Source organism: Trichomonas vaginalis, chromosome IV, assembly GCF_026262505.1.
Source record: "Trichomonas vaginalis G3 chromosome IV, whole genome shotgun sequence".
NCBI lineage: Eukaryota > Parabasalia > Trichomonadida > Trichomonadidae > Trichomonas > Trichomonas vaginalis.
Window position 1 is genome coordinate 2756688 of NC_067206.1, and position 22052 is coordinate 2778739.

Below are 22052 nucleotides of genomic sequence, written 5' to 3' on the forward strand. Positions count from 1 at the left end.
GACTGTGAAAGTTCTTTCAAATCAGACGATATTAAAAACTATCTGCGTTCAAAAAATGTAAACCAATATTTCATTGTCGACCAAAACCATTCTGCTCTTGGTGTCATTGACGGTTGTATAAAAATGTTAAGAGACTTAAACCAACCACAAGGTGGTGAAGCAAATGAAATGTCATATGACGACAAGTATAGACACTTCTCCATGGCAAAGATGAGACAAGTTTTAAATATTTACAATAACCGTAAACAAAAAGGTTTGGGAAACCACTCCCCCGAAGAAATGAAAAACAACCCCGGCTTAGAGAAAGACTATATATTTAATAATTTAGTCAAAAGAGACAAACAAGAAAGAATGCCGGGCTTCAAACTTCAGAAAGGTGACAAAGTAAAAATAGAAATATCTAAACGCGACCCATATGAAAATACTATTGACTATGACAACAATGGGAACCCGACAGGTACTCACATTCGTGTTCGTAAAAATAGAAGAAAGTATACAAGAGAATATTATGAAGTTTTAGGCAAACATGGCAAAATGTACACACTGCAAGCAGAAGATAAAACTACTATTGTCAGACCTCGTTTCAAACTTGTCAAAGTTCAAGGTGGTATACTTTCAAAGACAGTTCCTAACAAATATAAGACAACTCCTGACGAATATGCTAAAGAAGTTGAAAATGACGACTAAGCATTTCTATACCATGCGTAAACTGTCATGTAAGGTGGCATGTAGTCTTTACTTTGTCCCGTTGTTTGCGTATATCCTGAAACGCGATGTGTATGGTTTCTCCTCCCTCAGTGTTACTCCAGTAACAATTTATAGCAAACTTAACGTTGTCTTTAACATCATATCCTTTACCTTTTGTCATTGCTGACCAATCCCAATATCTATGCTTATGCCAACCTGCTTGAGATGTACTTAAATCTATGTAGTGACTATGTGCAGGTAAATTTTCACCTGAAATCGTTTTACTTCCACCTGTTTCCTTTGAAGAGTTTGCACAATACAAAAACCTGTCGACTATTTGAGTCCAAGTTCCAAAACCCAGAACTGTTGCTGGATTTGTTGAATTCATTGACGTATAAATAGAGCCTATAGGATATAAGTTTGAAGTATTTCTGTCTTTAATGTTTGAAGCTCTGTTTTGTCTGCTTTCTTGTCATATAAATCTTGAGCAGTGAATTTAATATTATGTTCATCCTTCATGACATAAACATCTTTACATCTAATGTTTCTCATCGTCGTTATGTCGTCATCCGATGTTAAACCTTGTGGAAAGTTAGGAGGTTTACAATATAATACATCCCCATCAGTTTCTTCAACCGTTCCTTCAATACTTTCTATAGCAACAGTTGTAAAACTTGTATGTGTATGAGTCTTATTTGCTTTCTTCTCTAACTCATCGTTAACATAAGTTTTATCTGCTTTAAGGTCTAAACATCCTGAAACCCATCCTGTATCGGCTTTAACTTTAAAAGTCTTCGATGTCCATTCATGGTACCAGTCAACCCTTTCTATAATTTCTTTATCTTTTTCATCCACATATTCCTTATCCGCCTTCTTCACTAACACACTAGCCATAAGTCCCTTATCTACCTTATTTTCAAGGCTAACGTTTAAGTCTGTTATTTCAGATATAGAATGTGTATGAGTCTTTTTAGAATATTCGTTTTCAGCTCTTGTCACTTCACTTGACATTTTATTGTCAACATAGTTTTGTCTGCTAGTTCAGGATGAGTATGTTCTTTTGTTGCATAAGCATTGTTAGCTCTTTCTTCTTCTTTTGCTATTGCATCGTCTACATATTCTTTGTCAGCTTTGTTGTCAACATCTGCTTTCAAAAGAAGTTCATTTATAGGTTTCTCGTTTAAAGTTCCTTTTGTTGGATTTATACAGACAGTATGGTTCTTCTTGTCTTGAAACAGAAACTCATCTGTCATTGGGTTTAATGTCAGTTTTAAGTTTCCTTCTTTCAATGACTCAGATATCTTAGAGTAGTTTGAAAAGTTTGTTGTGTTCTTATTTAGAGCTTGCATAATGAGTTGTCGGTTGTGTTGTATTTCTCTCATGGAAGCAATATCTTTCGACATTTTTATTCTAGATAAAATATGCTTTCAATAGAAAAAGAAAATTCAAGAGTTGCTACAACTAAACCATTAGATGAACTTTTTACTAATGTCGGTCAAAAGTTTGAGACAGAGACCGTAAAGCATGAAGGCTATCGTTTTGACTACCCATTAAGATGGCTAAGAGACCCATCTGTCACAAAAGCTATTGGCTTTCGTAGAATGAAGTTCATTTCAGAAGCCATACATGGTTTCCCATTTACGGTCGGTTTTGAAGTTCGATACTATAACAAAGAAAAACGTATGTATGAGAAATTTGAACAGGGAAAACTTTTACAAGTTAGTTTGCTTGTAAACTTAGAAACAACTCTTCAAGCTTTTCAAGAAAAAATAAACGATATCTATCTCGAATATGCAAACCAGTATACATTGACGAGGGAGAGTACCATCTCGATATTATTTATGACAGGAAAAATGCAACTGTTAAAATCAATAGAATAGAAGACCTTGGAGAAAACGTTTATATTTCTACAAAATATAACAACTTGGCATGGTATAGATTTATGAGGATGTTAAATCAGCCTGCAGCATATCCAGTACACCCAGACTTTTATGAAGTCGAAAACCCTAATGGAACATATGAAAATATTTTCGACCCAGATGCTATTATTGTTCATGCTTCATTTTCTGGCGCCCAGAACTCTTTCTTATGCTTGGCAAATGACTTTTACGAAAAACCTACAAAGTTATACGAACCACCAAGTGGAAGTATTTCAGACTTTCAAGTATGGTTTACTACAGATGGAAGAAAAAGAATAATTCCATTATACCATGCGTTTTACTTAGAACTTAGTTTCATATACAACTACTATCGAACGGTAAAAATATAATTTTTTAATACGGTTGAGGTGTTGGATTTGGTTGCCAACTAGACTGTGGTGCAGGTTCAGGCTGTTGTATAACAGGAGCTTGCTCTTCTGGTTCAGGGTCTTTAGGTATAATACCAACGAACTGACCTACTCTTTTACCAATATTTTTGACTCCGTTCCAAATTCCTTTTCCTACGGTTTTGACGCCATTCCATATACCTCTTCCAACATTTCGAAAGAAGTTTCCAATACTACTGAAGAAACCCATTTTACTATATGTAAAAATCTAATGTCCACCTAGTCTCTTACGTTTCCTTCTGAGTTCCATAGCATTCTTTAACTGGAGCTCATACATTCTATTTCTCCTCTGGTAGAAAAATACTCTGGGTCAACTCCTGTGTTCGCGTCATCTGCATAGAGTTGTTTATATCCCACTTCGGGGTTTGTATAAAAACTCTTTCCATCTCATATTTGCATACCATGGTGGCAAACCTAACGCAGCGTCATTTGACATGGCAGTTTGCATTTGTACATCTGTTGGCACTTGACCATAGTTTGCCATTGCAGTTTGTATTCTAACTTCATTTGGAATATTCTCTGGGTTTGGTTGTCCAGGTTGCTGTGCATTCGCTAAGTTCTGTGCGTCCATTTAATATTAGATAAAAATATCTCTTACGAGTACATATACTGAACATTTGCAGGCATTGGTTCATCTTCATATTCTCTATATCTTTCTGCCACGTCAAAGAAATAAATGACACAATGGAAAAAACCTAAAACAAGTAGTCCTATTTCAAACCACATTTACTTACTAATAAAATTTCTTTATTGTGACACTTTCTCCAGTTTATAGGACCTCTCTCATATTCTATCTTGTCATATATAAACTCATAGTCATGTATGTCCTCTAACCATCTCATAACGGTTTCCAAACCACTTTTATCGGATGTAAAGTAAAAGCATGGACAGTTATGTATAACGTCTAAAGTTTCTAAAGAGTCTCTCAAAGTCCAGTCTACTTGGTATTGAAAATCCCATGTGTTATAGAACGGCGGGTCCACTATAAAGAAACATTTTCCTTGTCTTTATATTTTTCATACAACTCTGTCCAATGACATCTCACAAACTCTATACCCTCAATATATTTTTCTATGTCCTCTTTGAAAACATTTGTATAGTTAAGATATAAAACTTTTGACATAAGTGTTTCAATGTCATGAACTCTTATAGAACCACTATATAATAGTCTAGCAGATATACTATCCCAGTCTATATATTCTGCTTTTTTCAAAACCTCTCTCACAATATTTTTGTTATCTAATGGTATACGTTCCATCTTACCTATAGGTATCTTTTCTTTTAACTCTTTCAATATATTGTTTGTGTCTGGTATATGTTTGAGACGGTCCATATAGTTGTCGAAGTCATTGCATATAATCTTTGAGTCTGGGAATATTGTATGACATAAATGGGATATATAGAAACTTCCACCGAACAAATCTACAAATGTTAGACCATTCGGTAGTTTCTTAAGTTCTCTCAATATAATATCTTTACATTTACTCTTATTTCCAAAGAACGGTAACGGAGGTTTTGTAAAATTCATTTATATATAATAATAAAAATGTTTTTTCCTGAAAAGTGACAGAAAAGTGACAAAACATGAAAACATATATAATTTGTGAAAAGTGAAACATTATATAATGTTTTCGCCCCAGAAGCAATGGAGGAAGAAGAAGAGTCCTCTGAATTCACACCAGAAGACTAACAATTTTCCGAATAAAAACTTCATTTATAATAATCATCTTCAGGGCTAGAAGGGGCGCAGCCCCTGGAAGCCCCATTACCTTTTTTTTTTTGAGTTAATAACGAATTCAAAATTTTCCCATTTTGAAAATTACAAAGATGGCCATGGGATTGTTGCATGCTAAGTTCGGTCAACGATAGAAATTGAGTGGAAATTAATCGTTGAGGAAGTACGATTATGTAAAGTAAAAAAATGTTGTGGGATTTTTAATATTATATATTATTTTATAATAAAATTTTTTGAGTCATTTTAAGAAGCACATATAATTTTTTGAATTTAAAAATTAAAGTAGTGTCAAACGAATTTATCACTTAATTTAATACTCAGATTTCTTAAAATTAATGAAAAAAAGGTTTTCTGAGAACTTTTGAGAATGGTTTTCAAATTCCATTATTGAAAATATATAGGTATTGTATGAAATTCAAACTCTATATTTATTAAAATTCTAAATTTTTAATAAAATAACTTTTCAGAGGAATATGATTTTGAATGGTTGATTAATAAGTATAAAAATGTCTACGATTTTAAGGAGGGAATTGTTCCTTATGAGGTATACATCATAACTATATACATCATAAGGAACAATTCCCTCTTGATAGCTGGGAAACTTTCTCTGAATAACTTATCATTTGGAGAAAGTTTCCCAGCTATCTATTAGAAACTAAAGTCTGTGAGGCACTAATATATAATCAGTGCCTCATAGCCTTTAGTTTCTTATTAAAAACGAGAAAACTTGTTCGAAATGATAAACAATTTCGAACAAGTTTTCTCGTTTTAAGGAGGGAATTGTTCCTTATGAGGTATACATCATAACTATATACCTCATAAGGAACAATTCCCTCTTGATATCCTGGATATTTTTGAATATATTTTTTTAATTAAAGTTCTCAAAAGTATTATCAAAAGTGATTTTTTAAAAAATATCTCCAATTAATTAACTAATTAAAAGTATTATATTTTTAAAATTAAATAGTTTTTCAATTTTTTTGAAGGAATTGAGATACTTCCCACGACAATAAAATTGAGAGGTTTACATTATGACTGATCTTAGCATGCAACAGTATGAATGCTGTAGATCCAAGTTTATAATATTTATGACATCAATAGTAAATTCGTTTGGATTGAGTGATTTTAGGAAATTTCATAACCTCCTTCTTAATTTTTGAGTAGGGGTAATTTTAGCTAAAAGTGACACGCCCGTGAAGGGTGTGATTACCGATCGGTAATTTCGACAGTTTAGAATTTAAAATTTTTTATGGAACTGTTGCGAGTTTCATAAAGAATTTAAGGAATATAAGCAAAGATTTGAATCAAAATCTTAGACCTAAGCCGCTCGATTCGCTCGCGGCTTCCGCGAATTACAGATCAGCAAAGATTTGAATCAAAATCTGGGAACAGGACAAATTTGCCACACGGCACTTTTTTAAAAAAATTTAATGGAGCGGAGCGATACTCTGCTGCAGGAGCCCCAAGGCTCCCAATCATTACGAAAGGGAGCCTCAGGGCTCCTGAGAATCCATCAGCAGAGGCCTTTTCATTTGGCCTCTGCTGATCAAAGATTCGGCGAAGCCATTCTTCGTCTCAGGAGCCAGTTAGTATACAAGTCTTGGGTACTGTGAGTTAGTATCCCTAAGTCGTGTACTGTGGCACTGCGCGCCTCCGTACACCACTTAGCGGTTTTGACACTTTACGAAACTGGTAACGTATATTTTACAACACAAACACAAACACCAACTTAACCTTAAATATTTACAAAACTATCTGACACATAAACGACTTCACTAACGACTTCACTAACGAATTCACTACCGTCCTCACTAAATAAAAATAACCTTATTTTTATTTTTTTAAATTTTTTATTTCATTACAAAGACATGTCTGACTACATTTACTATGACTCTTTCCCAGAACGTTTCCGTGAACTATTCAAAACTCAAGTAAAACTGAGAAACATGCATTTTAACAAAGACAGACCCATTGATGATGAAAGAAACCCTGAATATATTACAATCCCTTATGACGCAAAGTTCATTGCATACATTCCTTATGGACGTAGAGGAACGAAAACTATTTCAACAAAGACGAAAAATTATTTCTGGAGCGATGAAGAAAATTGCCTTATCTACATAAATGCATACTTAAATAAAGCTACATATTGTACAAAAGAAGGTTGGACTGGATTTGAGCTCTACATATACGACGACGATGGAAACAGACGTTGTGTATACCCATACGATAATATGTACCATTGTTTTCATCAAGCATTAAACGAATACATAGTCAGTAAGGGTCTCATTCCTGTTGAGTAGATATGCTTTATTTTTGTTCCCACATTTATTTAAAAATAAATGATATCACCACCCTCACACGTATGAAAACATAGCGCAAAAATAAATTTAGGGTAGAAGGTTAGATCTAACCCGATTTCTAACCTCATTTCTAACCTTGTTGAATTCATTGCTTTATAACTCTCTTCCTTTCTCCAACTCTTCTAACTTCTTCCTAAGTTCAGCAATGTTGTCCTCATGAAGTTTAATCTTCCTTAATATACCTTCTCTATCTAATGGTTGCTTTATCTTTCTAAACTGAACTCTACCATCCTTCATAGTATGAACGTAAAAACCTTCTGGAATAGTTCCTGATTTAATGTATTCTACCAAAAACTTTTGTTTCATTGCTTCAGTGACTTTATTTGTCATTTTAATTAAATAAAAATTTTAATATTAAATAAAAATAACGTTATTTTTTCAGTAAGGAAACGCAGGAGTTTTACGATTTATTTGAGGAGTAGGTTCTGGTTTAAATGTTGGAGTCGGTTTAGGAGTTGACTTTTGAACAGGAGTTTGTACTTCCATAGGTTCAGGAGTCATTGAAGGTTTTGCTTGTGAAAGCGTTGGAGTTTGTTTAACTTCAGCTACTTCAGTATTATTTACAACATTTGCTTTATTTCTTTTCAACATCATAACTGCTCCTGCTGTAGCTAGCAAACCTAGTGGGAGACCATATCTTATATAAGGACTTGACCAAATGCTATTTTTGACAGGAGCTGGTGGAACACCTAACCTTGGTGAGACTGCTCTTTGCCATTGTGCAGCTCGTAAGAAATATTCAATAGGTGCTCCATAATCGTTTGGTAAAGTTTGTTTCACAGATGGTGAAGGTTCACGAGAGCTTGATGAAGAACTCATTTACAAGCTTTAAAAATAAACGTTCATCCTTTATTCCTCACTGTCGTCTGTGGCTAAGTTATAGTCATCTAATCTTATTATGGGGATGCCATTAGCACGCACCTGAATGGCAAAGCAACAATCCCTCATAAATCCAATAAGTGGCTTTGGTACGTTTTCAGTTGCTAGTTCAATAGGTCCTTTAACAGACAATTTGTATGTTATTGGAGCAGTAGATGTTTGACCTTGCTGGAAGCAAAAGTCCACTTCTGTTGGAAAACCACATAAGAAATGTGTGTTGTCATAGCTATCCATTTATGTTCCACACTACCATCATCCACCAATGACCTCATAACATCTTCATTAAATCCAATCATATCATTGTTTGTATTGCAAGCGTTCGCAACCATTTCATAAAATACAGGTCCATATGATTTTTCAGGTTCTGCAGGCATATTTCCATAAGCTCCCATGGAAAGCTGAAGATATTTAAACTTAGGGTTCTCAAAATTAACATAATAGTTGTCTTTCTTTCTAAATAGTGCCCAAATACTTTTAACATTAATAGGCGTATAAGCTGCTGTAAATGTTGCACTTGAACTATCTGTATTCTTTGAGAATGAACCGTCCATAGGAATCCAATCCATAACTTTAACAGGAAAACATAAAGCCTCGTTTGTATAATGTTCTACAAGTTCTGTATAAATGTTAGGGTCTAAAGAGAATGACTTTGGATGAATGAAACATTCATTAAAATCCATCTTTGTTCGAAATAGTTGCTGGTTACAGTTGTAATAGTAACTGTTCCACTAGCTTCTACTGCCTTCGTTATCATAGTGAATGGTTCATTCCATGGAACAAATTTATTTGTCGGTGGATTTGAATCTGAAGCAAATGCAACTTTAAGAGTTGGATTGAAAGCAATGATATCATTTACAGATATAGATGTGCATTGTAAGGCGTCGCTACTGAACTTTACTTTAAGCTGAATGTTACCAGCAAATGCAGGAATAAATCTTATAGCTTCTAATGGTAAAAACTTTCTAACAGGAATTCTTAAACGAAGCTTAAAATCAAATGATTTTCCTGCTGTAATTGGACCACTAACAATTTGTCCTGTTCTGCATGTTCCCGAATGACTCCATACATCTTCATGTCGAGTCTTTGAGAAAACATCTACTTTCTTTATTTGTTCGGTAGTTTGTGAGTTTGAAGTTATATATGCTTCTTCTCTTGCGTTGTCTTGAGAATATACGATACGACCATTTGCAAGGATTTGATATCCAGCAACTGCATAGAAAGCGTCATCGAAACCAATCCAAAATCCTGGTGGGTTTGTTTTATTGGAACCTGAACCAATTTCTTTATCTGCAATAAATTGACCTTCCATTTTATACGTAATGAATGTATTGTAAAGGTCCAACATATTTTCACCAGGAGGTGAGAGATTGAATGTTACCCATGTGTTATCTTTAGCAGTTCCAGGTTGTGATGGAATCTTTGCGTCAGAATATTTTCTATTAGTGTCACCAATTTGAACTGCATTGTCTATGATATCGAAATATGAGCGAATCTGATGAATATGCTCTGCTGGAGTAAATTCGTTTAGCTGTTCGTTCTGCATGTATTTACTTCAGATAAAAATATCTATTTACTTCATTATTCTCACTCTTCTTCTTGGAATTCGTGGTGGAAGTTGTTTCTTGACATTTTCAATGAACTGTACATTCTCTTTTGTCTCAACTTCTTTCACTGGTGGTCAGGGTTCTTTGACTCGGTTTGCTTTTCAATGAAATTCACGAACTTTGCAATAAGCTCTTGGTTCGTTATTGAAAGTACATCTGGCTTCTTTTCTTCTTGTTCTTTTGGTGGCTCAGTTTGAACAGAAGGTTTTATATGGGCTTCGTGGTCTTCACCCTTGCCATGCACCTTAATGTTGTCGCTTTCTGCATTCGCTAATGGTACCTTTCTTTTTCTTACGTATATTTTACCATCTTTACTCTGACTTACGTAATAGAAAGGATGTTGTATTCCTCTTGCGTCATTTAATATAATAGACTCTCGCTCTGATTTTGACAAGCTCATTTTACATCGGTTAAAGTTTTAATTTTGTTTTTTATCTGCAGTCAAATGACTCAGACAAGCCCTACGGACAAGACCCAAGGGGTCATAGATGTTGAAGCATTGAAGAAAGAAATTCGTGAGCAAATTTTATCCGAACTGAAGGAACAAAAACAAGAACAAAAGCCAGAGAGACCAAAGAGAAAGTTAAGTGAAAAACAACTTGCTGCATTAGCTGCTGGAAGACAAAAGAACCCAAGACTACTGGCGAAAAAAGCTAGAGAAGAAGCTGAAGCAAAAGCTAAAGAAGCTGAAGTGAAGAAAGAGTAAATGGTTTATTTTTATTGGAACTAAATGTATAGACAAATACCTTTATCTGTTGCGTTCAGTAGTGAAAACCCTGACGTCAAAATAAAGGGGAACAGAGTAACGTTTAAGTTTCCAACAGACTGGATTGTGAACATAAATGAAGAGAAGTACATTGGCATAACATCTATGTATATAACACGTGCTTTCAGAAAGGTTGAATTTACTTTACAGATTGAGATAGAAAATGACGAACAGTCTTTAAGCGCCCAAAACATTCACATATACAAATACTTCAATGACAGTACGACGTTAGAAGACTGTATAATTACATTTTACGAAAATTTTCAAAAGAAGTTTAACATTGAAGTACAAACTTTACAGCCTTTACGTGATTTTCTTGCAGAACTGAAAGAAGAAGGTAGTCAGCCACAACTTATAGCTTTTCATTATGAATTTAATGAAAATGAAGATGGAACACATGACTGTCAGTTTGTTATATATTCACCATTCAATGAAGTCGCTAAAGAGAAAGAAAATCCATTACGTATAAGATTTCAAATCTCTGAACCAAGTGATGATTTCAAGAATGTTTTCAATTATGATGCAATGCTTCCGAGGAAAAATGAATTTTCAAAGATTGTAACACCTGGCATTTGGGATAGAAAGCAAGCTATATTATATTCAAACTTAAGTAAGGGAGTTGAAAATGAGTTCATTGGTCATACAAGAACTTCACCACTTCCTAACCCTAAATACTATAAATTAACTGGCTTCAATCGTGAGTTTTGGATAGACATGTTCTCCACTCATGACCATAACTGCCCAGTGTTCTTACCTCCAGACCATAAGGACTGTCTCTATATTGAAGCACAACTCTTAAACTCTACCATCGCAGTATTGTAAAATCTACGCTAGCTTTATTTTTATCACGAATGACCTCATTGCTGACAAAAATAAATGACCTCATTCATGACCTCATTGCTGACCTCATTGCTGACCTCATTGCTGACAAAAATAAATGACCTCAGAACTTCAACTTACGAATAAAGCTTGTTTTAGTCGTTATTGAGAAGTTAAACTTTTCAGCAAAGCAAGGACTAGAAGACTTACATAAGTCAAATCCAATCTCTTGACCGTCATAAAGTGCTTTATAAAGTTTCATTAAACTGAACTCAGAGTCTTTGTCAATGTTCCTTGCGGAACCATTAAACCTTTATCTTCATCATAGAAACACTGAACAGAGTCAGGAAACATTTCATTAGCGGTTAAAGCAATAACATCTTGCTTCACGCCTTTCATTCTGCAGTGAAATGCAACTTCATTTAAATCGTTAGTGAGTAAGTCTATGTAGGTCTTCTTTCCACAAAATATTGACTTGTATGCTAAACTTTGTTTTCCAGGTGTTATTTCTGCGAAGTCAGAATGAAATTGACCAAGGTTTTTACCAATGAGAACTCTTCCATAACGTTCTCAAACTCTTCAGCTAAACGAGGGATATCTTCATTGTAGAGATGCATACTGTCCGTATCGCTATAAAAAATGTCCATTCCTAAGTCTTCAGCAGTACAGAATACTTCACACATTATTCTCTTCGACATAGATAGAATATTAACACCAAGTGGACAGAAGTTAAAGTGTCTGCAAATGCTTTTCGTTAGCTTGAAAATAGTTTTATCTGAACCATCCAAACCTTCGAACTTCACTATATGGTTGTAATTTCTTATAGCATATCTTATAGCATCTTTGTCATCTACTATGGTTATTTTTGACTCAATAGGAGATAGAATAGTTTTGCCATAAATGCTGTTCAGAATGAGCTTTATATTTTCTTGCAAAGGATTTCCTTCTTTCTTATACTTTAACCTTAACTCAAACAACTTCTTTACTTCATCTCTTATTCTAATATCTCTGTTTCCATCGTAATAGTATCCTTGCAACACTTCACATTTGACACCTTGATATTTTATAAGGTCCTGTAATGTTATATGGTCAACATACATTAAACAGCAAGTGTTTGAACTTCTGGGAACGTTAAGTTCTGGATTTAGTTCAGGGTCACAAACTATTAAAGGAAAGTGTCTATGTATTCCAATCTCTGTTATCTTAATGAGAACAAAGAAGCCAGACATAAACTTTTCACCAATGGGTTCCTTTTGGTCGTCATCGAATAAATGTCTCATGAGATACTCTGTGCTTAACATCTCATCCTTCATAACCTTTGGAATACCTTCTAAAGTATACAATCTTGCTATAGCGGATGGATATAATGAAACAGCGTCGAAGTCAGCAATGAGTTTCTTGTTGCTCTTTTGTTTAATGTTATCTGACAACATACATCTTCCACCTTGAATGCATCTCGAAATAAATTCTCTTGGTTTATTTGAGAGGTCATAAAGATTTCCATTCGGGAAGTATACTCTGTTCTCAAACAATTTGTTAGCAATAGAACAAATACTAACGTAGTCATAAACGTTTAAATCAAACTCTTTCAATAAGTCATTGCGGAACTTTACAAAACCTTCTCTTAAAATTCTTACATCTTGTTTGCAGTAAAACGTGCTATATTTTTAAATCGAAATGGTTTTCATCTATTCTGCAACCTTTGATGGAATCTATGTTTTTCATAAATGTATCTGCATCCCGGATAAACTTACATGCTTCAGAAATACACCAGTTCTGTTGTCATTTGCTAACAAAACACTGCTGTAGTAGTTATATGGAAATACTTCTTTCGGTCCTGTTTGTAAGTTAAACATAGCAGGAAATAGTTTAAGCTTCTTATTTATAACACTGTAAGAGTCTTTTATAATAATTGCCCGTCCTTTATATAAACCAGTTATTTGCATTGTTCGTGAACCTTTAATGATGGGAGTTCCTTTCACTTCTGTCATGTGTCTTAAGATAAAGTTTATATCATAGCTGAGGTTATGGAAATATATTAAACTCTTGTCAGGAAGTCGTTCCAAAAATTCTGTTGCACAGTTTTGACCCCATATGCTTTCACTCACTGAACCATCTTCACTGTCATAACAGATGTTAAAAGCTTTATGAAAGCCGTCTGTGCTACACTCAAAGTCAGCAAAGAAAACGTGCTCAGGAATGAACTTGCACTTATTTTTATTTACTTCTTTTGACTCTGCTTTCTTCTTCAGTTGTACACAATACTTTGGAGCATATGTCAAATCTTTAAATGGTGCAAGGTTCTGTTTATATAAGTCAGTCGTATATGTGAAAAGTTCTCCATAAGAAATAGGTTCGAAATATTTGCACTCCCACAATGTTTTCATAACATCCCATAACGGTGTTGTTCTATCCATGCGAACTACATATTTGTTCTCTCTCATTGTATATATTTTCATCTGTTTTTCAATGTTCATTCCACCACACTCCTTCAAGATTTCTTTGTAATTTCTGACGAAATATGTTGTCATTGGAAGTCTTTCGTTTAGCATGTAGTGGTCTTCAACAAGAAGTAAGTCAATAGTTCGAACAGTTTCACATTCTTTTGGTATGTATCTCTTTATTTCATTATGTCTTGAGTCATTGAAATAACCAATGGTAACATTAAATGCTATACCTGTTGCGTCAGAAATTTCTTGTACTTTACTTTGAGGAAAGTCTCTAACACGAATGACTTCTCTCATGTGGTCAATAGTTTCTTCATTTACTCCAGCCTGAATGCAAGCATAAACGAAACAATTGTCTTCTGTCATAAGTGCTGCAGTTCTTTTGTTCAGTTCATTGAAGATTTGGTAGCGTTCAAGATTTATAGGTAATGTGCAAAGATACTTCCAGAACTGACCGCTTCTCTTCTTATAAAACTTCTTTTCACCATTATCTTTCCAAAAGCTTTCTATAAGTGCTGGGTTTCCTGTTTGCTTAAGAGCTTCCAAAATGGCTTTCTGGTCATTTGTCAGTGTGCTTTCATCTCTATAAGGTCGCTTCTGTGGCTTTCCTTTCTTTACATCTGACATCGTTAAGCCTTCATATTCTGTTAAATCATACATCTTTATTTCGGTAAGATTCTTTATGTTTGTCAAGAAGAAGTCATAGTGCATTTCAACAATACCTGCAGCATTTGCTTCTATCTCTGATATAAAGTTCTCCTTCAAGAGCTGATGTAGTAATGTTCCAATATTATTGAGGTTTAACGTAGAACATTCATACTTTCCACCAAGTTTATAACATACCATCCATCTCTGTTGGGAGTTTATTTTAATTTTCTCTAAGAGTCTCATGAAAACCTTACCGAAATGTTTGTGTAAATATTCTCTGTTTGGTTCATCTAAAGCTTCGATGTTAAAGTCAATGAGTCTATTACCTGACTTCACATTTCTCTTCCTATTCTCTTCATCTTTCTTTAACCATCTCTCACCTTCTTTTGGTTTGTCGTCAATGGAACGAATGACATCGTTAGCTTTGCGAACTTGTTCTATAGCACTTTTAAACATCTCTCTTCTCTGTTGTTTCAGTGTGTCGTCTCTTCTTCTTGTTTCACCAACGTTTGCATTTGTTATGTCAAACATCTCTCTTCTTACTTCATGAGGTACTGAACGTCTATGATATAAGTCAATAGCAACGTCATTTAAAGGAAATGCTCTTGCATGGACTTCGTCCTCGCCGCGTTGCGGCTTTATGAACTCATGAATTCTATCATAACTTATTTCACCATTGTAGTCTTTAATGAAGTCAGCGAGTGCTTTTTTGTTTGTTGCGTAATGTGTTGCTACTTCTATGTTAGCTTCTGTAAGAAGTTGTTTTATTTCCGAGTGTTCTAACTTAGACAACTTCCGATACATCTTTAGTAGGAAATAAAAAAATATTTTTTTGAAAAAATTAGATTAGATTTTTTTAAAGTTATTTTTCAAAATAATTTAATATTTTTATTTTAATGAAACACATGCAAGATTACAAGTTCTTTTCATACAATGCTCTCGCTACTGCCATCAAGAATGAGTTCAATAATGCTTCAAATGTTAATGTTATCTTTAACAAGAAGTTTGTGAAAGAATCTAAGTTTGGTCAGTATGTCAGACCATTAGCTATCGTCATTGACCGCAAACGTTATACTTCACAAGAATTAGCAGTAGTTTTGAAACAAAAGGGTTTCTTCGTGAATGTCAAAGATACACACTATACTATTATAAAGAACTCCAACATTGACTTCTTCAGTATTACTATGAATCTTTCCGAACAGAAAGAATATAAGAAGGGTGAAACGAATGTGAAATATTATCCTTCATCTCTGAAGACAATAACGAACAAAGATGTTATACAAAAATTCTTACCAAAGGTTGAAGAAGCTTCTATTGACATTGACGAAGGAAGTGAAATGGTTGAAGAAATTGACCCTGAAGCTATTTAAGCAAAAATATATTTTTGTTCATTCTTCCTCTTTGAAGTTGTCGAAATATTCTGTTATCTTTTCTTTCAGTAGCGGTAAGTCTTCTTTGAATGTAAGTATTGTACAACCGTTGATGTCATAGTGTGTTTGAGGAAGAGTATTTTTGACAATTTCCTTTATTTGCTCATTCGGTGTCATTGAAATCGGTAAGTTTTCACGATAGAACCAGTTTCTGTCAGATTTATATATTTTAGCGAGGTCATAAAAGCTCTTGTTGTTTCTTCTCACTAAATGCAACATAACCATATCTTTATCTTCTTCTTTCTCCATCTCTTCAGTATATATCATATACTTATAGCTTTTTTCCTTTCCTTTTGGTACTGAACGTGGTATTCTTTTCTGTATGCTTTTGTCTTTGGATTCAATGACTTTATCTTTTGCTTGAAGTTTCTTTTCCATCTCTTCACGTTCTGCTTTATATAGTTCATCTAACATCATGAAAATATAACAAGCATAACGAGGTGAAGCCCACATTGCTACAGCATTTACTAAAAGTCTATGAACATAATAACCTTTCAAACTAGGGACCAAATTCTTGCGATTTTCGAATGGAATCTCTTCCCTCGGTTTTCCGAGGGAAGCAATCATATGAGGAAATTCTTCTAAAAGTTCTTTTGTCTGTTGGTTTTCAAACCAATGATATGCTTGCTTTGTAGACTGAAGAGCATTCATTATACTTTGCATTTGGTACATGTCATCTTTGACCGAACGAATGAGTCTCAATTGTTTGTTATACTGTATGTATTCGTATTCTTCATTAATGGCTTCATGAACGATAGCAGTTGTTGTGTTCTCTAATGTTGTCATTACTGTCTTTATATTCCGGATAAAAAAATAAATAAAAATAAAACTAACGTTATTTTTAAAATTTGTGAAAACTCAACGGTTTGACACATGCCATATGCCATTTTACTCAGAATTTTGTGTTGAATTCGGCAAAAATAAATTTAGGGTAGATGGTTAGATCTAACCTCATTTCTACCCTCATTTCTACCCTCATTATTTATAACCGTTTTACATGGTAAACGTTATGAATTCGCGAAATTTTACTCAGAATTTTGTGTTGAATTCGGCAAAAATAAATTTAGGGTAGATGGTTAGATCTAACCTCATTTCTACCCTCATTTCTACCCTCATTATTTATAACCGTTTTACATGGTAAACGTTATGAATTCGCGAAATTTTAAACAATTTCGTAGCTTCTATTTCTTCACGAAGGATATCAAAAATTTTAACTATGCCGAAGGTTTCTTTATACTTATTCTTGACATCAGATAATAGGAAATCGTCAACTGTTGGATAGTTTTTGTTCAGAAATTCTAACATGTCCATTTTATCTTCTGCTGGTTTCTCTTCTTCTTTCTTTAAGTCAGCATAGTCGTTTCTCATACGTTCTATCTCTTTGACGGAGTAGTTATATTTCCTTATTGCTGCTTTACATTTTGAACATTGTGGGTTCATTTTTGCGTTATACATTGAAATTTGACCTGCTAGAACAACTAAGGCGTCAATGGTTTTCTTTAACTCAAAAGTTGCGGGTCTTATTTGTTCGTTCCATACTTTGCCTCTTCTATCTTTATCTCTTATCTGCCATACACATTCAGCAACTAACGAAACAAAGTTGTCGTAGGTCTTAAACTCCCCAGATTTATATATGTCAGAAACATTCTTATATACCATGTCGCAATCTTTGTCCATAACCTTATGGTTGCAATGAAATCCTAGAAACTCATAATTTACTTTACGTATGAACTTCTTTATTTCTACTGAGTCGGTTGTTTTTACTTCTATTTCATCGAATTCAGGAATAGTGAGCTTTTGTTGTTGGATTTCAGGCAATTTGGGTAAATGGTCAATAATGTCCTGCATTTCATAAAGATATTGTTCATTTTGTTCATCTTTCGCACAACAGTCCAAAGTTCTTGTTAAAAGTTCTTGCTTTGTCTTCTGGATTGTTGTTTCGAAAGTATATGAAGAAGGAATGAAGCTTTTCATCTCAACTAACATAGATGTTGGATTCATAACTAAAGAGTTTGGTGAAGTTGTTGTTTGAAGTGTTGTAGAACCTATTGTTGAAATCATATCTTTACATACAAGATAAAAAAATAAATAAAAATAAAACTAACTTTATTTTTTTTCTTTCATAAGGAAATTCATGAAAATTCAAGAGGGTGAGAAAAGAGGTGAGAAAACGGGTGAGATCTCACCATCTAGCCTAAACATTATTTTTGCCGAATTCAGCAAAAATAAATGGTTCATTTACTCACAATATTTTTGTACAAAACGACCCCAAACTTTTAACTTCTTTTCTGCAGCTTCTAATGCTATCTTAGCGAGTTCATATTCTCTAAATTCTCTCTTTAAATCTTCTTGTTCCCATTGGTCTAGTTCGTATGAAGAATCTCTATAACCATAATATATCTCACGTTCATGTTCTAATTGTTTTTCGCACATTTTTCTAACTTCTTGTTCGAACAAAGGTTTAGCATTCTCTACTGTATCTTCGAGTTCTTCTTCATCTAATTTCTCATGAACTTTCTTGTCTATGGAGTCCATAATATCTTTGACATAAAATGCATACTTTACAGAGCACCATTCAGCAACAAAATGAACGAGGTCAGGATGTATGTAAATACCTTTGAATTCATTCATGACACCCTTTGTAAGCTCATAAAATGCTTGTTTTGAGGTCGAGCCACTTTTGGCTCCACCGTATTCTTTCAACCAAAACTCAAGAATTTCCTGCATTTTAGTACTATTGAGAAATCTGTTTAAATGGTTTAACCTTCCCGCTTCTCTTGCCATCTTTGTTGCATTAATGTAACCATCCTTGTCTCTACGTAAGACTTCAATACCATTATAAGTGCCTTTTGTGAATGTTTCACCATTAGATTTGTTCGTGAATGTTTTTGCTTCGACTGTCATTTCTGTTCTTACATACAAAATAAAAAAATAAATAAAAATAAAACTAACTTTATTTTTTCTATCTTAAGGAAATTCATGAGGGTAGAAATGAGGTTAGATATCGGGTTAGATCTAACCTTCTACCCTAAATTTATTTTTGGTGTAAATAAATGGTACCATTAATAATTTCATGATTGTTCTCATTCATGTCTGATTTACATCTAATGAAAAAGTTTAGATGAATTTTCTTATTCTTTCTGGCATATTTTTGTCTTTCCAATACTCCCGCTCTAATGGTCCCAGATGAGTTGGCTTTGACTCTCTCAAGTTCTTAGATGGTATAACATCTTCAACGCCTCCTTCATATCTTACTTTATAAGTGTCATCGTTTATGTTGTAGTCAAGTATTTCAATAACCACTCCTCGCTTTGCTTCGTCAATGGTTTCAGCAAGTTTGCCATTACTACTTTCAACTAATTTATGACGAGGGTAAAATGCTATGGAGTCGTCAGCAGCTTTTATAAGATATCCATTACCTTGCGTAGAGTCTACGATATAATAATTTCGACTTAACCTTAAACGTTTCTTTGTCAATGGTTTGTCGTCAAGAACTACACGAACTTTTGTACCAGAAATGAGGGTAAATTGTGTTGAATTTCTGATATTTTGTGTTTGGCTTCGTTTCTTTTGTATATACTTTTCTTCTTGTTGTTGTGTCATTGAATTTGGTGTATGTCCTGTTGTAGAATGTGTTGAGGAATTATATACTTCGAGAAAATGTTTCATTGTTTCTTCGGTAAAGTCTCGCTCTTGATTTAAATCTCTGAGAGTCCTTATGAAGCGGTTTATGATGCCGAGTATGTTATGGTTATGGTCTTCAGTAGTGTAGTGAGTTATGTTATGCTTAATGAGAAATTCTGTGATTTCGTTGCTGAGGTATGCACTGTCTTGGTCTGATGTTAAAGTACTTGGGTTATGTTCTGCTACAAACTTTTGTAAAACTCTTAACACTTCACGAGTTCCTTTATTTCTCATTATATACGCAAAAGCTTTGCGAGTGTTAACATTTATGAAGATGAGGAATGGTTTATGTCCTCCTTTTCTGCTTTGAATGAGAGTGTCAAATTGGTATGCGTCGGGAGTGTTGGAGTAAATTGGTAAAAAGTAGTCGTAAGGATTTATTTTTGTTTGATGTACAACATTTTTGTTAAAGAACCTTTTCACTTCAGCTCTGTTAGTAAATCCCGAACTCTTTGCCGCTTCATTGAATTTCTTAAAAGACCTCCATGGATGCTGTTCGAATACTTCTTTCAAGCTCATTTAAGTAAAAATAAAGATTTCATTGAACGCGGCACCATGCGAATACAGTCACAAATGGTGGCATATAATCTTCACCCGGGCCTGTTGGATTTGTTGTGAAAGTGTGTGAATGATTTCCTCCTGGTTCAGTTGGTCGAAAAGTCTTTTTTGCCGCATGATTATAATCTGGAGATAAAACGTCATTGCCAGCTTCATATTCTGAGTTGTATAATGGGTGGTCTCTTAATGAGTGGTTATGGTCGCCAGAAAAGTTTGTAGTTCCTGTATGAGTGTGCGGTGGAAGGTTTGCTTCTTTAATTTTCTTCGAACCACCTGTTTGCTTTGAAGAGTTCGCACAATAGAGGAATTTATCTACAATCTGTTCCCACGTACCAAAACCTAAAACACTTGCTGGATTTGTTGAGTTCATTGACGTATAAATAGAACCTATAGGATATATGGTTTGAAGAATCTGGACCTTCATTGTTAGAAGTTCATGTTTAACGTTTATAGTTTTATTGCCTTCTACAATATTTATATTGTTTGTTATTAAACCATTAGGAAAAGTAGGAGGATAAATTCTTTGTTCTTGTACAGTTGCACCGTCTCTTCCTGTTTTTGTTACTATTTCGGTGCATGCCTTAATTTCTTTAATCTTGATTGTTTGAAATTCTTCATGCACGTGCTCTTTATCGGCTTTTCCATTAAGCGCAGCATTTACTTCCGACTTCTTTGCATAATTTTCATCTACATAAGTTTTGTCGGCTTTCTTATCTAACATTGCTGGTAGTTCATGTGCTTCAAAGTTTCTGGCATGATCTTCGATATTCCTGCAACTGTTATCTAAATTGTTAAGAGTATCTTTTACGCTTGTACTTGGATTTTCTAAAGGTGCACTTGAACCAAGGGTATAGTTCAATATTATGTCGTCTGCTCTAACAGTAGTGAAGGAGTTATGTGTATGGTTCTTGTCAGCCTTCTTCTCTAACTCATCGTTAACATAAGTTTTATCCGCCTTAAGGTCTAAACATCCTGAAACCCATCCTGTATCGGCTTTAGTTTTTAAAATCTTTGATGTCCATTCATGATACCATTCAACCTTTTCTTTAATTTCATTATCTTTTTCATTAACATATTCCTTATCCGCCTTCTTCTCTAACACACTAGCCACATATTCCTTATCTGCTTTGTTGTCTAATGTAGCTTGAAGTTCATTTATATCGGAGATGTTGTGTTTATGAGATTTCAAAACTTTGTTCATTGCTTCAAGTTCAACTTTGTCAGCTTTACTTTTAATAGCATCTTCAAACGTTATTTTTGACTTAACTCTCAAAGTAAATCTTGGTTCAACTAATACACCGTTAACATTGAAAGTAGAGGCATAAATTTCACCGGTATAACCAAATGCTTCTGGTGCTTTAGCTACATCATACTGTACAGTACAGCTTATGTCATAACCTTTAGCACGAATGTATTTATATCTTCTTTCATTAACATTTTTTGTCTTCACTTCATCACTTCGTGTTAAATATCCATGGTAGTCCGTTATAATCTGTTCGTCTGAAGTTATATAATGAACGTGGTTCTTGACTTTATCACTCAGAGCTAAAAGCTCATTTTTGTCTGCTTTTTCGGCTAATTTCTCATTAACATCATTCACCTCTAATTCAACTCTTCCGCCAGAACTCTTATTATCATTTATTTTCTTCATTAATTCGGTAATTACGTCATAAAGACTATATTCTGTTTTCGGTTTTGTAAATAATGAGTCAAAATTTCTTTTCATCATTACATCGCTGACATTAATGATATCACCAATTCCTTTTTCATTTATTCTCTTCATTAATTCTGCAATAATGACGAATATATAATCTGTTAATTTATTCTCTTCATCGAGGGTTATAGAATGTTTTGAAATTGAATCATTAACTCCTCTAAATAAATCAATAACTTCAGGATACACGTTTTTAATGTCTCGAATAACCCGACCAGTATCCTCTGGTTTCTTCTCTTCTTCGTTCCCGTCGTTACGTGGTTTTATATCTCTAACCATCATCAACGCAGCCATAACCGGAGGGTTTGTTGCTACCTGTTCGAAAATCTGACCGTTATGTATGGTATATCTAAATAATTTCTTTGTGTTTGTTAAAACATTTGAAACAAGTC

General features: G+C 34.1%; 10 protein-coding genes and 6 pseudogenes across 16 annotated transcripts, besides 7 other annotated features; 5 read left to right on the plus strand and 11 right to left on the minus strand.

Moving 5' to 3' along the window:
• Positions 1-1656: part of a mobile genetic element that runs on past the window's edge.
• Positions 403-687, plus strand: TVAGG3_0016840 (annotated as a pseudogene). Its single transcript has one exon. A coding segment is annotated over exon 1 (285 nt).
• Positions 1657-2108: 452 nt separating the features above from the next.
• On the plus strand, positions 2109-2633 carry TVAGG3_0016850 (annotated as a pseudogene). The gene has a single exon. A coding segment is annotated over exon 1 (525 nt).
• Positions 2634-5906: 3273 nt separating this feature from the next.
• Positions 5907-5936: a mobile genetic element.
• Positions 5907-5936: a terminal%2Cinverted (terminal inverted repeat of MuDR-3_TvMULE3 transposon ID:TVAGG3_0016860).
• Positions 5937-6132: 196 nt separating this feature from the next.
• Positions 6133-6166: a mobile genetic element.
• Positions 6133-6166: a terminal%2Cinverted (terminal inverted repeat of MuDR-4N1_TV transposon ID:TVAGG3_0016870).
• A 194-nt stretch (positions 6167-6360) lies between these two features.
• Positions 6361-6616: a terminal%2Cinverted (terminal inverted repeat of Maverick-1B transposon ID:TVAGG3_0016880).
• Positions 6361-22052: part of a mobile genetic element that runs on past the window's edge.
• Positions 6617-7051, plus strand: TVAGG3_0016890 (uncharacterized protein; the record flags this gene model as incomplete). The annotated part of the gene is made up of 1 exon (XM_001290403.2): positions 6617-7051. The coding sequence occupies one exon, from the start codon at positions 6617-6619 to the stop codon at positions 7049-7051; it is 435 nt and encodes a 144-aa protein (XP_001290404.2).
• On the minus strand, positions 7205-7441 carry TVAGG3_0016900 (uncharacterized protein; the record flags this gene model as incomplete). Its single annotated transcript, XM_051220052.1, has 1 exon — positions 7205-7441. One exon carries the CDS (start codon positions 7439-7441, stop codon positions 7205-7207), a length of 237 nt encoding a protein of 78 aa, XP_051105038.1.
• On the minus strand, positions 7490-7930 carry TVAGG3_0016910 (repellent protein 1 family; the record flags this gene model as incomplete). The annotated part of the gene is made up of 1 exon (XM_051220053.1): positions 7490-7930. The coding sequence occupies one exon, from the start codon at positions 7928-7930 to the stop codon at positions 7490-7492; it is 441 nt and encodes a 146-aa protein (XP_051105039.1).
• Positions 8902-9299, minus strand: TVAGG3_0016920 (annotated as a pseudogene). Its single transcript has one exon. A coding segment is annotated over exon 1 (398 nt).
• On the plus strand, positions 10040-10300 carry TVAGG3_0016930 (uncharacterized protein; the record flags this gene model as incomplete). Its single annotated transcript, XM_001295719.1, has 1 exon — positions 10040-10300. The coding sequence occupies one exon, from the start codon at positions 10040-10042 to the stop codon at positions 10298-10300; it is 261 nt and encodes an 86-aa protein (XP_001295720.1).
• On the plus strand, positions 10325-11182 carry TVAGG3_0016940 (uncharacterized protein; the record flags this gene model as incomplete). Its single annotated transcript, XM_001295720.1, has 1 exon — positions 10325-11182. One exon carries the CDS (start codon positions 10325-10327, stop codon positions 11180-11182), a length of 858 nt encoding a protein of 285 aa, XP_001295721.1.
• On the minus strand, positions 11304-12867 carry TVAGG3_0016950 (annotated as a pseudogene). The gene has a single exon. A coding segment is annotated over exon 1 (1564 nt).
• On the minus strand, positions 13331-14337 carry TVAGG3_0016960 (annotated as a pseudogene). The gene has a single exon. A coding segment is annotated over exon 1 (1007 nt).
• Positions 14417-15078, minus strand: TVAGG3_0016970 (annotated as a pseudogene). The gene has a single exon. A coding segment is annotated over exon 1 (662 nt).
• Positions 15663-16490, minus strand: TVAGG3_0016980 (KilA, N-terminal/APSES-type HTH, DNA-binding family; the record flags this gene model as incomplete). Its single annotated transcript, XM_051220054.1, has 1 exon — positions 15663-16490. The coding sequence occupies one exon, from the start codon at positions 16488-16490 to the stop codon at positions 15663-15665; it is 828 nt and encodes a 275-aa protein (XP_051105040.1).
• On the minus strand, positions 16824-17765 carry TVAGG3_0016990 (organellar and viral DNA polymerase type B; the record flags this gene model as incomplete). The annotated part of the gene is made up of 1 exon (XM_051220055.1): positions 16824-17765. The coding sequence occupies one exon, from the start codon at positions 17763-17765 to the stop codon at positions 16824-16826; it is 942 nt and encodes a 313-aa protein (XP_051105041.1).
• Positions 17943-18608, minus strand: TVAGG3_0017000 (uncharacterized protein; the record flags this gene model as incomplete). Its single annotated transcript, XM_051220056.1, has 1 exon — positions 17943-18608. One exon carries the CDS (start codon positions 18606-18608, stop codon positions 17943-17945), a length of 666 nt encoding a protein of 221 aa, XP_051105042.1.
• Positions 18822-19373, minus strand: TVAGG3_0017010 (integrase core domain containing protein family; the record flags this gene model as incomplete). Its single annotated transcript, XM_051220057.1, has 1 exon — positions 18822-19373. The coding sequence occupies one exon, from the start codon at positions 19371-19373 to the stop codon at positions 18822-18824; it is 552 nt and encodes a 183-aa protein (XP_051105043.1).
• TVAGG3_0017020 (keratin-associated protein family) lies at positions 19927-21729 on the minus strand (the record flags this gene model as incomplete). Its single annotated transcript, XM_001296554.1, has 1 exon — positions 19927-21729. The coding sequence occupies one exon, from the start codon at positions 21727-21729 to the stop codon at positions 19927-19929; it is 1803 nt and encodes a 600-aa protein (XP_001296555.1).